Genomic DNA, 16,388 nt, shown 5'->3' with positions numbered 1-16,388 from the left:
GCAAACGAAACAGAATAGCGAACCATAGACTTTGCTATTTCTTTCCCAACAAGAATCGCGGAACAATCTCCCGGCATAGGAAGAAACCAATTCTTATACCAGTGTTGACTGTTCAATAATCTGATAAAATAAAACAAATACTTGCGGCGTCTGATAATTTTTTTTAATTAGTAATAATAATAATAAAGTTCAAAGAATACTAGAATACCTCATACTTCAACGCAACGTGAAACGAAAGAAATTCAAAGAATGTCAAAGCAGTTACAGGTTTTCGTGCTTTTGGCAAGGACCCACCCAGCGTCTGACCGCGACCAGAAATGCCGTAAAAAGAAAAGGAAAAAATAATCCGCATTTTCTCGTACTTTCTTCCAGATGCAAGATGCAATTTTTGGCCCTGAGCGTATATGAGCGTCATAGCTGTTGTTTTCGTTTGTATAAGACATTGAAGTGATAACCGTGCCTTTCACTTTAATAGCGAGGAGCTCAACTCCTTTGTTTTGAGAAGCAACACCAGCGTATTGAAACTATTCTAGTCCAGACATATGGACAAGGGATGTCACGTTGTTTTCTCCCAGTGTAATACACGTATCAATGTAAAGTACTACTCTAGAAAACGAAAATTCCCAGTGTAATACAAGCATCAAGGTAAAGTACTCGAGAGAACGAGAATTAAGTTACAAAAATAATAATGGATGTACAAATGAGCATGTTAAACATATAAGTTATATGTTTGGAAGTGTCCCTTGAGCCAGCTAGCGTCATCATGTTTATATACTGCAAGATGTCACATACAAAAATAGCATTAACAACAATCATCCAAATCCCCCTTCTCTCTCTCTCTCTCTCTCATCTCTCTCTCTCTCTCTCTCTCTCTCTCTCTCTTCTCTCATACACATCTATACTATAACATAAGTGAGTGGAGGAGTTTAAGTACTCTGAGTTGAAAAATAAAGAAATTCAACCAAAAGACAAACTAAAACACAACAATACAAGAGAGAGAGAGAGAGAGAGAGAGAGAGAGAGAGAGAGAAGAAGAGAGGAAGAGAGGAGATGAGAGAGAGAGAGAGAGAGCTTCCGGGCTTAGCCCACGCACGTTTTTGGCCCGTTTTCAGGGCCTACATAGAGCTCGTAAAATTTTTCTGAGTGACACTTGGCCAAGTTCACTAAAACGTGCCACAAAAGTATTCATTTTTCATTCTCATTTGCCGATGTAACTAAACAGGTCAACCGTATCGAGGTTCAAACTTTTAATAGAATAAAAGCCAATGGATAACTTCGTGAATTTGGGCATAAACAGACACACCAACGAGTCAAGACACCATGACCCTGGGAAGACCCCGTGATACAAAACTCTGCGGAATGACCAACCCACGTTTCATTAACCTACTGCTGTTTACAAATTACATAGTTACAAGGATTAGGATGTCTCAAAGACTTAATAGTCCACCCGAGGAGACACCATGTGATCACTTATCTCTCGGAGCAGGTTTCTATTCATTCAGTGTCTCCTAATGATTTTGTCTAGCTTTCTTTTAAACTTCTACATTGTTGCTATTTACAACTTCTGGTGGCAGTTTATTCCATGTGTCACATCTCTCATATGTAAAGAAGCTCCCACAACGAGATGTGCTGTATCTCTTCAGTTATAATTTCATCCATTATCTATTGTCTGGTTGTCGTTTAACGTGAATAGGTTACTGTCAACCTTTGTTATCCCTTTCAGTATTGTGAATGTTTCTATTAGCTGTTCTCGCATTCGTCGTGTTTCTAAGCCATGCATGTTCAGGCCCCATAAGTCACCTTTGGTAACCTACTATTTGCTTGATGGATGAAATTAACTTTGCGGCTCTTGCTTGTACCCCTTCTCATCTATTTATGTAATTTCTTAGTGTTGGTGACCAAAACTGTACTGCATATTAAAGATGAGGTCTAATTACTGATATGTAGATTTTGAACTGCCTCTTCATGTATCCCACTAGTTTCTGTGCCTTCTTCTCGGCTTTTATGCATTGTTTTGTGGATTTGGTAATAATGACTCCAAGGTCCTCTTCTTGTTCTACACTATTTATGTCATCCGCATACAACATGTAGTTGGCATGAGGGATGTTTGTTATTTGTAACACTTTACACTTATCCAAGTTGAAAGGCATTTGTCATCTTACATAGGTGAGGAACTACCTCCTCTTTTAACTGCTAATAGCTCTTGGATGAATCCCATCTCGGACAGACGATTTGAACTTGTTTAATTTTCCTATTTTGTTTTTAGTGTCTTCTTCTACTGCATTGCACATGGAAACTCAAAATTAATAATGGCTAAAAAAAAATGAAAAAAACATACATAGAAATACCATACATTCAGAGAAGTGTTTACATATACCTTCTTGTCCAATATAAGAGGCCTTAGCCTTCCAATTTTCTTTAGTTTTTCTTCAGATGAAGTTGCCATCCCCATGACATTTCTTATAAGGTCGACTGAAGGCAAGTCGGGGTCAAACCAAAGCCCTTGCAAACTATACTCTGTTTTTTTTTCATCTGTCCATCCGCCTGTGGAGTTTTTGTATGGTAACACAGCGTCCCGGGCTTTAGATAGTTACGCTATGTGTAAGTTTTAGGTAAATAAAAGGATATCTGGGTGTACATTTGGAACTGAAAAGTGTTTTAATAATTTACTGTAAGCGAATTACACCGTTAATATTCGAAATAGGATGTTATTATAATCGTTGAATGTAAGCTGAATGTAACTATCTAAAGCCCGGGACGCAGTGTTACCATACAAAAGCACCACAGGCGGATGGACAGATGAAAAAAAACAGAGTATAGTGACATTTCTATATCACCGAATTGTCACAATATATACAAATTATATACACATATATTAAATATATAATATAAATTATACAAGCATACGCACACACACATATATATCATATAAATTTTCTGAAAGTAGAGGACAGACACAACAGTGAAAAGGAGTTAGTGAAAGTCTGAGAATGCTTGTGGAAGTGACAGACGAGGTTGTAGAGGAACAATTAAGATGTTCAGGAATGCAAAGGTAGAATTAAAAGTATGATGCGGTGATACAGAGGTGAGCGTGTGATTGGGTACCAAGTTGTGTTTAACCGAGGGAAAGAATGTGAAGTTGGGGAGAGGAATAATTCTTCCGATGTATGCGAGTGAGGTGACAAAGGCGATTATAAGAATTTGAGAACATAATCTGAGCATACAGGGAAGAGGCTTGTATTTTTTTTTTTTTTTTTTTTTTTTTTTAGAAATTTTTTTTTTTTTTTTTTTTTTTTTAGAAATTAAGGCTGGTGACAGAAGGACTGATAAGGATAGAACAGTTTGGGCTTGGGCAAGGAAGAGGGTGTGTGCATCCATAACTTATATAGGCTACAGTTTTGTGATATACTTGAAAATGAAAGGGGGGGGGGGGGGGGGGGGGCTGTAGTTGCCATACACGGACAACGAAAAAATATAGAACAGAATATACTCGTAGAATTTAGGTCAAGGGCCAAGCGCTGGGAACTAAGAGGTCATTCAGCACTGAAAGCGAAATTGACAATAAAAAGGTTTGAAAGGCGTCACAGGAGGAAAACAAGAATGATGGGATTGAGAGAATATGAAAGGAGAGGCAGTAAAAGGAATGAAAGGGGTTGCAGCTAGGGGCCTAAGGAAGGGACGCTGCAAAGAACCTTTAGTAATGCCTACAATACACGGCATGAGGTGCACTGACTGCACTGAACACCTACAGGCCACGAAAAAGTATGTGACAGAATCAATACAGAGACCAACTGGAAGGTGTCGAGGAATTATGGAACCGATCAAAGTTGAGAGAGACTTGAGGGACAGGTTTTAAGGAGGAGGAAAATCGTCTTAAAATACGAGGGGGGAGGGGGGGGGAGTGACAGATTTCGTATCCAAGTGGGTCCGACACAAGAGTATGTGAAGATGGCGTGGATTGAATTATGCGACAAGTTAGAGAGCCGACACTTGACGTCGATGCAAAGATGTTTAGTAAGAAAATTAAACAAGAACGGGGTATAGAATGCTAGATGCTTGCGGATGAGACAGCACTTATTTTGGTTGTATAATGATGCCTCTTTTACCTAAGTATATTCCGTGCAAAATACCTGTGGACTTTTATACGCATAACATATACCTTCTCATAACACTGCAGTATATACAATAAACCATGGAGAAATAAGTACTTACGCGAACGGCCTTCTTCTTTGTGTAGCCATAATCGTCATCTTCGTTGAGGGACCCAAAACTCAGATTTCTGAAAGAGAGAGAAAAGAAGAGGAACGGCGTTTAGCGAGTGTTATCTCATTCGACGTCAATAAAATCACACAATTCCATCGAATCACAACACGTGCTATTCCTAGCACTATTCCTCCTCCTCCTCCATTTCCTTGATACGGAAGTATCATGGACACGTTGTTTAAGTGTTCTTTGCGTGACGAGAGACGAGCATGTGTTGTGAAACGTGTTTGCCCGTATTAATAGAAGTATTCTTTCGCATCAGTCTCTTTTTTTTCTCGGCGCCGAGTGGCCGTCATTGTCAATCCCGCATGCGGCCAGACCTGTGCACCATTTTTCATTCTTTTGCATTCAACGTACTGAAAGATGCATCTCTTACGGGGAATAATGCATATGTATGAAGATTTAAAAGCTATATAAGAAAATGTAGCGCTATCAAACTATACACGTGTAAATGCACATATTTTATACACATGCACATACACATATATATACATAATTATATACATTATATTATATTATAATAAATTATATATAATTATATATTAATTAATTATTATTAATATATATTATATATAATTATATATATAATAATAATAGTAATTAATAAGTATATATATATATATTACATATATCTACATATAGGACCAATGGCAGAGGAAAACGTCCACAGTAACAACATTTCTTCGTTTTGCAATTTCAAGACATTTGTCTCATTATTATCAAAGCTGGAATACATTAAAATAGAAATATAAAAAACAGACTCACAATTAAAATTACAGCCAAAATCTAAAGCAAAGTTATATAAGAAAAAAAATTATAGAAAAGTTACCAGTTGGACGTCGTAAACTCACGTCTCTGGTAAAGAGTTGTTGAGTTAGCTTGGTTATTCAATCTTGGTACTAGTAGTTTGATAAAAAGAAACTCAAAGATTGGGAACTTTGGAAAGTATTTTACAATTTTTATAATAAATTTCTGTCTTACACCTTTCGGCGTGTTCTCGAATATTTGAGAACTCTGGATTAGATAATCTGACTACAGTTCTATAACTGAGCTCCCTTTGAAAACTGTCAGTATAGGCGGCTCCAGGCACTCCCGTATCTCCCCTGACTAAATCGGGGGCAAGAAAATAAATAGACGATGCTTGATTTCATAAGAGGGCTAATTATGTCTTTTGTCCACGCACGCACACACACACACACAGGAATAAAATAACAAAAACACAGATATGAAGAGTGCATGAGAGAATGGATAGCCTAACAGGCTAATTAGGAGACCGTATCACAAGATGAAGATACTATTCTTGGGATAGATAAAAGGGCCAAAGACGGAAACAGTTAATCAGAAGAAATGGATGGATCCATAATGCGAGACCAATATTCCAAACATTGGAAAATACGGGTAACACGACGTTCCCGGCATGTGGGGCAAAACGTGTATCTTTTCAAATAAGAATTCAGTTTATTTGAAGTCCGTGGGTTCTCCGGGACAAGTCTGAAACCTGAATACCTACAATGCTGACTGAAGTATATTATTACTCACTCACTCACACACACCCATATATATATATATATATATATATATAATATATATATATATATATATATATATATATATATATATATATATATATATATATATATATATATATATATATATATACATATATATATATATATATATATATATATATATATTTATATATATATATATATATATATATAGAGATAGAGAGAGAGGAGAGAGAGAGAGGAGAGAGAGAGAGAGAGAGAGAGAGAGAGAGCGCTTAACTAACAGTAGGAGAAACATATTTACGTTTTTTTTTATTTTCCCTTTACCTTTAACCTCACATGCCAATTAGTGAAAATGACCCCTTAAGACTTCAAAAAAGATCACAGTTCAATCTGAGTAAGGAGACGAGGTCGCGGATTGGTAATTTCCACCAAATTCATAAGTATGGAGAAATTTAGAAGCAAGTCGCCTGGCTGATAATAAACGTCAACAAGGTGTCAATCAATGAATTTTACAACCAACGCTTCCCAAGGCTTCACTATCAACTGTTATATTTCGGATTATTGTCTTACTTGGATAAGGGCTACACTCTTAAGGTGCGTTCACATGGTCGAACAATGGCCAACGAACAAACATTACTACCAATTAACAATTGTCTGCCGGTCTTTGCCTAGTGAGCAGAGTAAAAACAGTGGTATACAACCTCATCTGGTACCACAGTTTGTTGCCAGATCTACTTCCATCGTTTCAACGTTTATAACGCCATCCTTCTTCGCCTATGATATGGTAACAATGTTTGTCCGTCGGACATTGTTCGACCGTGTGAACGCACTCTTACATGCTGAACACACGAATAAGCGGCTTCTATTATCTCTATTATTATAATGATCATTATTACCTGACGTAAAAAGCAACCGATATTAATCAAATTATTATATTCATCTATATAAAAAAAAAACCTGAAATCCTGAAATTTTTAAAATCTGTGGCAATAATGATGACCCTCTTTTTGAATCGCATTGAAAATGATCACAACTGTAATATATACGCATTAGGTTGAGCTAGTACGCTATCGGAGTCATCGACCTTTGTCGCAAAGCCAAAGAACAATACATCAATCACTGACCAAAAATAAAATAAATAAAACGTTAGAGAGGATCAATTTCTAACGAATTCAATTCCTTTTTACATGCAAAAAACCGCTCTGGTTAATGAATGGTATATATTCCTTTGCGTTTTTCGCGCTATGCTTTGTTTCCATCGACATCAATATTAATTTATGAAGTCTGATTCCAACTCACTCCCATCAGGCTGTACCGATATAGCCTCAATGTTTTATGCACATCAAAGGCGTGCATGTAAAAGCAAGGGGTGGCCATGAGAGGCACCTGGCCTCAGGCAATGTGTCGCTCGCATGTTTGAGATCACACTTCGACTTGGACTGGAACGACCTCAAATATCACCTTGACATTTGCGTGCCCTCTCTTTCTCCCTCTCCTTACACGAGAGAGAGAGAGAGAAGAGAGAGAGAGAGAGAGAGAGAGAGAGAGAAATTATAAGAACATTACAATTTTACAAATTACGTTCGTTTCAAAATTTTCGCAGTTTTGCTCATGCAATGTGATCCAATTCCCCAGACACGAATCATTTATTCATTTGTTTCAATCAGGGAACTTTAGATAGGCCAATAAAACCACACCTGTTCCGTTTTACAACTGAAACCGGACAGGTGTAGAGCACGAGTGCCAGGGCTAGAAAACCTGGCTGATAGTCATAACGGATTAATATTCTGAATTGTTTTATTATATATATATATATAGAATATATATATATATAATATATATATATTATATATATAGATATGTTTATAATATATATATATATATATATATATATATATATATATATATATATATATATATATATATAATATAATATATATATTATATATATATATAATATAATATGTATATATATATCTCCTATTATATATATATATATATATATAATACACACACAAACACAACAACCACACACACCACACACACACACACACACCCACACACATATATATATATATATATATATATATATATATATATATATATATATATATAGTACATATAATGATAAATAGATGTTGAGGGGAAGAAACGGGTAGTTTTTATTCTTCATGATTAAAAGAATGAAAGTTTAGGATTTGCGGAAATGTGAAGGACTAAGGGAGTGGGTACTGAAGATTGGGGCCACAACGAAAAACCAATAAATGAACATATACATGTGTGTATATATACACACTAACACACTAAATATTATATTGAGAGAGAGAGAGAGAGAGAGAGAGAGAGAGAGAGAGAAGAGGAGAGAGAGAGAGAGAATTGGCGTGTCTATTACTTCTGGAGGACTTGGAGAGAATGAAAATGGAAAAAGAATTTCGTGGTAGCTCCTTAACTACTTTCATAGGTGTAAATAGAAGAGAAACCCAGTCGACCTTAAGAACACTCGTCATAGACTGGAATGCGAAGAGCGATGGGAACTTACGGTATGACTGAAAGTTGTAAGTAATCCAATATTGCATAAGGATACAGAGCTGAAAGATGATGATGATAATTATTATTCAGTCGATGAAACCTATTCACATGATCCTACTTCACTTCCTGTCTGAAGAATGAATCTGAGATTGATCGCTGTTCACCTTTTTCTTCTCCTATCATTTTTTCTAAACCAGTAAGGCCCCTCCCTTTTTTTTTTATTATAGTGTCTTCTAAGGGAAAGTTTGATTTATGAAATTTAGTTATTAGCCAAAGACTGGTATAATTTCAGCCATTAAGTGCTTAAGAGTGAAAAGAGGAAGTTAGAGTGGTTGAACAGCAGGATGGAATAAAGGTAGTTACAAAGGAAATACATAAATGGTTAGAGTGGCTGCAGCATGGAGTCACAAGGGGCGCTGCAAAGCACCTTTAATAATTAATGCCTACAGTGCACCACGTGAAGCGCATTAACGGCACTACTTGAAATCACAGTGAGCCTACTTACAGTAAATAAAGACGAATACAACAAGGAGAGAAGGTGCTCCAAGAACTTTCTATAAGAGTCGAACATATTACATGAATATAGCTACACGACATTATTATTATACAAATATTTTGCAAGGAAAAATGGGTTGCAAAGGGCAAATCAATTCAATAATAAAGCCATAAAGCCACTGAGATCTCGAAAAGATCGAAAACTATAAACTAAATACATTCCTGTCCTACGAATAATGTAAACAAAGGCCAGATAAACCACTAACGCAGGTTCCCTTACATTTCAAGGCATTCCTATCCGTTTTCTATTTCACATTTTCAAAGGATACTAGAATAAAACAACACTTCGCCCAAAACTCGCATGACTTGTTTTTCACCTATCACTTACTACAAACTGAGTGCAGCATTACAATGTTTTAAAAGGTAATCTGAATCACTACAGAATGAGTGAGACAGTTATTTCAATATTCGAAATAAATGCTAAAACTGAACAAAGTTACAAATTTCTTACTCTTGCAATCACGCGGAACCTGCTTCACAGACCTTTTCGTTAGAAAATGGACTTCGAAATAATTACTACATCTGTCTGGAAATCATCAACCTCACTACTGTATACATTTACAAAAGAGCTATCTTCATTTTCATGAAGCCTGCTGCGCAAATTTTACTGCCAAATCTACCCAGTACGATGAAGAAAATAACAATGGTAAACAAACAACAAAGGAGTGTCACGATTACTACCAAAAGCTTCTTCCCCACGAGAGTCGTTCTGACAAACGTCAAATGATAAGAAACTTATTATTACCATATACAGGGTGTAGAAAAGATCTAGACCCAAAGAGGTAGAATTCGCCGCTTCTGGTTCACGAATACCCTGTAAAATTTCGCCGACTTACACATTCCTTGTAAGGCAACTACTCGACGCAGATACGCTTATCGACCTTCGATACCTCGACGCGTCGAATCTGAGACTCGCGACCTTGAACGTCGAAAACACGCCCACGGAAATATCGCCAGGCAACTTGGTGGTCCCAAGTGGCTCCAAGATGATGTCGACACAGTACAGGGCAACAAGATCCCTACCGATTGACCGCAGGATACGTGAATCCTACCTGTTCTCAGAACGAAAATGGTGCAGTGACGTCACCGCAACCAGATTCGATCTACATGACATTGTTTCTACAACTTATGGCGTCATCTATGGCCATGAGGAACTCCCTTACACGGCCCGGGAGAATACTTTGGTTGGGAAAAGAAGAAGAAAAAAAGATGAGTTATAATGGCACCTTATAATGAATATTTCGACTGTTGATACTGCTAACCAATTCATAACATTACTATGCAAAATCCATTTTATTTTTCTGAAAAGAAAACTATCGTGTCGGCTTCGTCTGTCACGTTCACGCTTTTTTCTATCCGCCCTCGGATCTTAAAAACTATAGAGGCTAGAGGGCTGCAAACTGGTACGTTGATCATCCACCCTCCAATCATCTAACATACTAAATTACACCTCTCTGACCTCAGTAGTTTTTATTTTTATTTAAGGTAAAAGTTAGCATAATCGTGCTTCTGGCAACGATATAGGACAGGCCGCCACTGGTTTAAAATTTTATGGGCCGCGGCTCATACAGCATTATCCCGAGACCACCAAAAGATAGATCTATTTTCGGTGGCTTTGATTATACGCTGTAGCGGATGTACAGAAAATTCGATTGCGCCGAAAAAAAATTTCAAGATTTATTTGACAACAGCTTGTGATTACCAAGTATATTTACACACCACAGTTCATACCATAAATATTAAAAAATAATCGATAAATGAACAGACTACAAATTATATTAAATATGAGCAAAAGAACGAAAGAAAATACAAGGAAATGCAAATTGACTGAGGGATGGCTTAAAAACTAACACTCGGCGGGAATTTTAAAGAAAATCTAAAAATCTAATGTGACGAATTGTTAATCAGACGTAGAGCATTTTATTAGAAAAGGTTTGAATCGGAAAAAAAAAAATCCAAGCTGTCGCGTTCTCAAGTAGCATAGAAAAAAGAAAATGAGAAGCATTAAATGTTACGAGAAGAAGTAAGACGTATAAAACATGTCATGTAAGAGGGCGGGGGCTTCATACCCGACGAACGTCAGACAATATCAATATGCTAAACACGCGACGACAAACGAAGAGGGGAGTGATAAGAAAGCCATACGCAAACCGCAGGGTGTAGCTACAATGGAACTCTTCTGTATGATAAACCATCCAAGAGAAAACGTGGATAGGCTGATATTTCGACGTGCGCCACCCTTTTTTTTTCCTCTCTCTCTCTCTCTCTCTCCTATCTCTTTAATTCTCTTGTGAAGCAACTTCACCTGAACCCCTAGCATAGATCTTAGCGTATACAAATATACATACACACAGGTATAATTACATAATATATATTAATATATATATATATATATTATATATATGAATATGTAATATTATGTAATTATATATATATATATATATATATATATATATATATATATATATATATATATATTATACAGGTGATAGGTGAAAAATAAGAGATTGGGGGCGGGTTGTAGGTCCTGACCGGTTTCGACTTTATTTCCAAGTCATTGACGAAGGACTGATACATAGTATTAGAAGTCGCAAATATATATACCACAGAGACAGTACTGACGAACATACACACAACCGTTTGAGACTACAGATCCGACCACACGTAGGTGTGAAGGTAGGAGTGGCTTTCAAAACTCATTTGGCTAAAATTTACAATATAATTGTGACTGCTAATACTACGTATCAGTCCTTTGTCAACGGCTTGGGAATCAAGTCGAAACCGGTCAGGACTATACATATCCAAAAGAGGAGTTCCATTAAGGGAGAACAGCAACTCAGTATTCAGTTCATTGCAGGAATTCCAAAAAGACGACGACAGTCGAGCAACGTCATTGAATTACGGGGTCACATGACCATTCGAGTTGCATGTGCACCACTAACATGCAGGTCATCTTTTATTCATCCACTGCGGATATAAACTGTCTGGAATTTTTTCGTCCCTTCCTCCGTGTTTCCAAAGCAACCATTCCTCTGTCAGTTTATAAGGCAAGATAATGGATACAGTAATCCTCTGTCAGTTTATAAGGCAAGATAATGGATACAGTAACTGGTAGGTAAGGGGTATTTTTCATCATAAAAGAGAGACCTTACCTTACCTTACAGACCTTACAGTTCGTTCGGGTTGCCCCAGGTCCCTCAGTGTGAGGCGCCTCTAATGTCTACCAGAGAGTTGCTAGTACATCTTCCGGTATATTTTGCATCTTCCAATCTTGGATGGTCTGGGATGCAGTTTAGATATTTGTCGAGCTTATTCTTAAACACATCTACGCTCACTCCTGATATATTCCTCAGATGAGCTGGCAACGCATTGAATAGACGCTGCATTATCGATGCTGGTGCGTAGTGGATTAATGTTCTGTGTGCTTTCCTTATTTTTCCTGGTATAGTTTTGGGCACTATTAATCTACCTCTGCTTGCTCTTTCTGATATTTTTAGTTCCATGATATTTTCTGTTATTCCTTCTATCTGTTTCCATGCCTGAATTATCATGTAGCGTTCTCTTCTCCTTTCTAGACTATATAATTTTAAGGATTGTAGTCTTTCCCAGTAGTCTAGGTCCTTAACTTCTTCTATTCTAGCTGTAAAGGACCTTTCTTTGTACACTCTCTATTTGTGCAATATCCTTTTGATAGTGTGGGTACCATATCATATTGCAATATTCAAGTGGACTACGAACATATGTTTTATAAAGCATAATCTTGTGTTCAGCTTTTCTTGTTTTGAAGTGCCGTAACAACATTCCCATTTTTGCTTTACATTTTGCCAACAGAATGGCTATTTGATCATTGCATAACATGTTCCTATTCATCATCACACCAAGGTCTTTAACTGCTTCCTTATTTGTGATTGTCTCATTATTAGGTCCCCTATATGCATATAGCTTTCCTTCTCTGTCTCCATAATTTATTGATTCAAATTTATCAGAGTTAAATACCATCCTATTTACCTCTGCCCAAACATATACTTTGTTAAGGTCTCTTTGTAGAGCGTTCCTATCTTCATCACAAGTAATTTCTCTACTTATTCTTGTGTCATCAGCGAAACTACTCACTACCGAATCCTTAACATTACTGTCTATGTCTTCAATCATAATAACAAACAATATTGCAGCTAGCACCGTACCTTGTGGCACACCGGATATTACCTTGGTTTCATCCGATTTGTCATCGTTTGCAATAACTATCTGTTTTCTGTTGTGTAAAAATTCTTTTAACCATCTTCCTACTTTATCTACGATATTGTGTTTTCTAATTTTCTTTGCTAATATATTATGGTCTACTTTGTCAAAAGCTTTGCAAAGTCTAGATAAACCACATCTGTTTTCATTTCCGCTTTTCATATTTTAATATGTTCTCACGGTGGACTAACAGTTGGGTTTGTGTACTTTTTCCGGGTACGAAACGTGTTGTCCTATATTAAACAAATTATTTTTATTAAATGTTTCATAATATTTTTCTTATTACCCTTTCATACACTTTCATAATATGTGATGTTAGACTCACAGGCCTATAGTTACTTGCCTCTAGTCTTGATCCACTTTTGAAAGTAGGGGTGGATGAATATGCCTAATTTAGTGCTCATCATAAATCTTGCCTGTATCTACACTTTGTCTTAATAATATTGCAAGTGGCTTTGCGATAGAATGAACTACTTTCTTTAACAAAATAGCAGGGACTCCATCCGGCCCTGCAGCAGCTCCATTTTTAATTTCATTAATTGCCTGCACAATATCAGCTTCATTAATTTCTATGTCAGCTAAATATTCACTATTTTCGTCCCTTACTTCTATATCATTATCTTCATTATCTATTCTAGGGGTGAATTCTCTCTTATATCGTTCTGCCAGTATGTTGCAAATTTCCTTTTTTTTTCATTCGTTAATCTCCCTTCAATTCTCAGAGGGCCTATTTCTATTCTTCTTTTATTCATCTTCTTCGCATATGAGTATAATAGTTTGGGGTTTTGCTTGATATTTAATAGGGTTTTTTCTTCCAAGTCCCGTTTTTCATTTTCTTTTGATTGTATAATCTTTTGTTCTGCATTTTCTATCTTACTTTTTAGTTCTATAACTTTCCATGCATTTTTTCTTTTGCAAGACCTTTTTTCCACTTTCTGATTTTCTGGAACAAGATCCTTCTGTCTCTTGGTATGCAGAATGATGTTTAACTTTTCTTCTTCGGTATATTTATTTCCACTATTTTCTCCAATATATAATATCTCCGTATTTACCCTTATGATCATCACTACACTTACGAAAATGTTATCCCAATCTTTGTTTAATTCTTCATTAATTTCTGACCATTTATATTTTTACTGTAGAAGTTGTATTTTCCATATCCTTCCCACTTTTTCATTTCTTACTTATCTCTATTTTCACTTGCTTTGGAATGAACTGTTAATTCTATGACATTATGATCTGAAATACTCGCATTATAAACTATTATTTCTTTAACATAATTCATCTCGTTCACAAATACTAGGTCTAAAGTATTTTTCCTTTCTTGTTGGCAGGTGATTTATTTGTTGAATGTTGTATTCTAGTAGCATATCTAATAGCTTTTCAAATTGCCTCTTATCTTCTGCACTACTATTACTCTCTTTTTTATATGTATAAGTACAACCACAGTCTCCTATTCGTTCTTTCCATTCTACGAAAGGAAAGTTGAAGTCACCAGATAGGAGAATAGTCCAGTCCTTGTGATTTCTACATATATCATCCAATTTTTCAATTATTAAGTCAAACTCTTTAGTATTAGGAGGACTATATATTACTATGTTCATCAATTTTTCAGATTCAAATTCTACCGCTATTAGTTCACATTCTGAGTTACTATATTTCTCATATATTTTTCCTTGTTTTTTGTCTTTCCCATATATTGCGGTTCCCCCTTGATTCCTATTTTTTCTATCTGATCTATAAGTTTGGAACCCTTTTATTTGATCATCATTCCCAGTCTCTTGGGAATACCAGGTTTCACTTATATTCATTATATCTATTTTCTTTTCATTTTGGGTTAGTTCTTCTAAGTACTCTATTTTTCTTTTTGAGTTACTCGTAACTAAACCCTGCGCATTCATCACTATGATGGTTTGCGTGTTTTCTCCTTCATTTAATATTGGTAGTAATAAGGATTTTCCCATGTCTCTTTCCTGTTCTGGTATGTTGTTCTTTTTTTTCAACATACCAGAACAGGAAAGAGACATGGGAAAATGAGAGAGAGAGAGAGAGAGAGAGACGATGAGAGAGAGAGACGAGAGAGAGAGATGAGATGATGAGAGAGAGAGAGAACGAGAGAAGAGGGAGAGAGAGAGAGTCGGTACCAGGAATCAGGAGAGAGAGAAGAGAGTTTGGGTACATTTATGGAAAAAAAAATGTCCTTTATCATTTCCCACCGTTTTATGCAACCTGTTCTTTCTCCCTTGAGATAATTCAAAAAATCAATATAATTAGAGACTTTTTAAGAGTACAATTACTATTCAAAATCAGCTATACTATATCCACACTACTAATGGCATATAAAATGCTCTTATATGATGTTTGAATACTTTTACAGCCGATATATAAAATTCTCAGCATTATACACAATTTTATCGCAGATTACAAATAAAAACCATATGCGAAAATAAAGTATTAGTTTAGTCGTGAGACCTGTCAAGAGACTGCTAATTTAGCAGATGATCAATGGAGCTTTTGCTGGCCTAAAACAATACTCTCTCTGCTCTTACACCTGCACACTTGTTCAATTAGCATCCTTCACAATACTTTCAAAGGTTATTAATCATATTTTTGGATAGAGGTGTCTTGGCATCCTGACTCTATAAGGTAGAAATTTCAACACGAGGGCAACTGCAATACCAAAGTATACGTGTTAAAACTGGTGATTAAGCCGTTGCAACATACATGCTAAAACAGGTGATTAAGCTGACTATAACAACTTATATAATTACTTTACTTCTGTATTAACATCAAACTTTCGAGTACGACGACTGAACTGTGTTGCTCACTATCATACTTTGGCCTACAGATGTTACTGCAAATACAAGTCACTCATAAAATAGAATGACAGAAAACGGTTATTACCATTCTCTATTCTGAGCCATAATATGGAGAACTCAAATATCCTCCCAACGCACATTGACTATAGCAGAGCAGAGGTTTCCAACTATTATTGTGCGTCCCTATTCAAATGATAAGAATATGACTTCCAACCGTCGAATGTTTAATTTTTAACTCTTAAATAACGATGCTATAATCGGGGTCAAGAATGCAACAGGGATACAGCACCTCTGTAGTCTACTAAAAGCACACAGAAAACTGAATTCAGTACCTCGGGAAAACGAAAAACAAAAAGCCCACTTTCTTCACCTTATCGTGTACTTAACCCTCTATATTACTGTTTTTAACTATTGGGTTTAATATTAATAAAATTGTACTAGTCCTTTCGACTTACTGTCCTTTCTTGCTAAA

At 36.1% G+C, this 16,388-nt stretch overlaps 1 protein-coding gene across 1 annotated transcript in view; it reads right to left on the bottom strand.

The window, feature by feature from the left end:
- The window catches only part of LOC135214833 (transcription factor cwo-like), a 169,629-nt gene that overhangs the window by 96,555 nt on the left and 56,686 nt on the right, over positions 1-16,388 (bottom strand). The window contains exon 2 of the mRNA XM_064249232.1: positions 4,213-4,279. Coding sequence (XP_064105302.1) covers positions 4,213-4,279 — 67 coding nt within the window. The remainder of the gene's footprint in view (positions 1-4,212; positions 4,280-16,388) is intronic.

Source organism: Macrobrachium nipponense, chromosome 46 (genome assembly GCF_015104395.2).
Source record: "Macrobrachium nipponense isolate FS-2020 chromosome 46, ASM1510439v2, whole genome shotgun sequence".
NCBI lineage: Eukaryota > Metazoa > Arthropoda > Malacostraca > Decapoda > Palaemonidae > Macrobrachium > Macrobrachium nipponense.
Note: the sequence above shows the minus strand (reverse complement) of the source record. Positions and strands in the feature narration are given on the sequence as shown.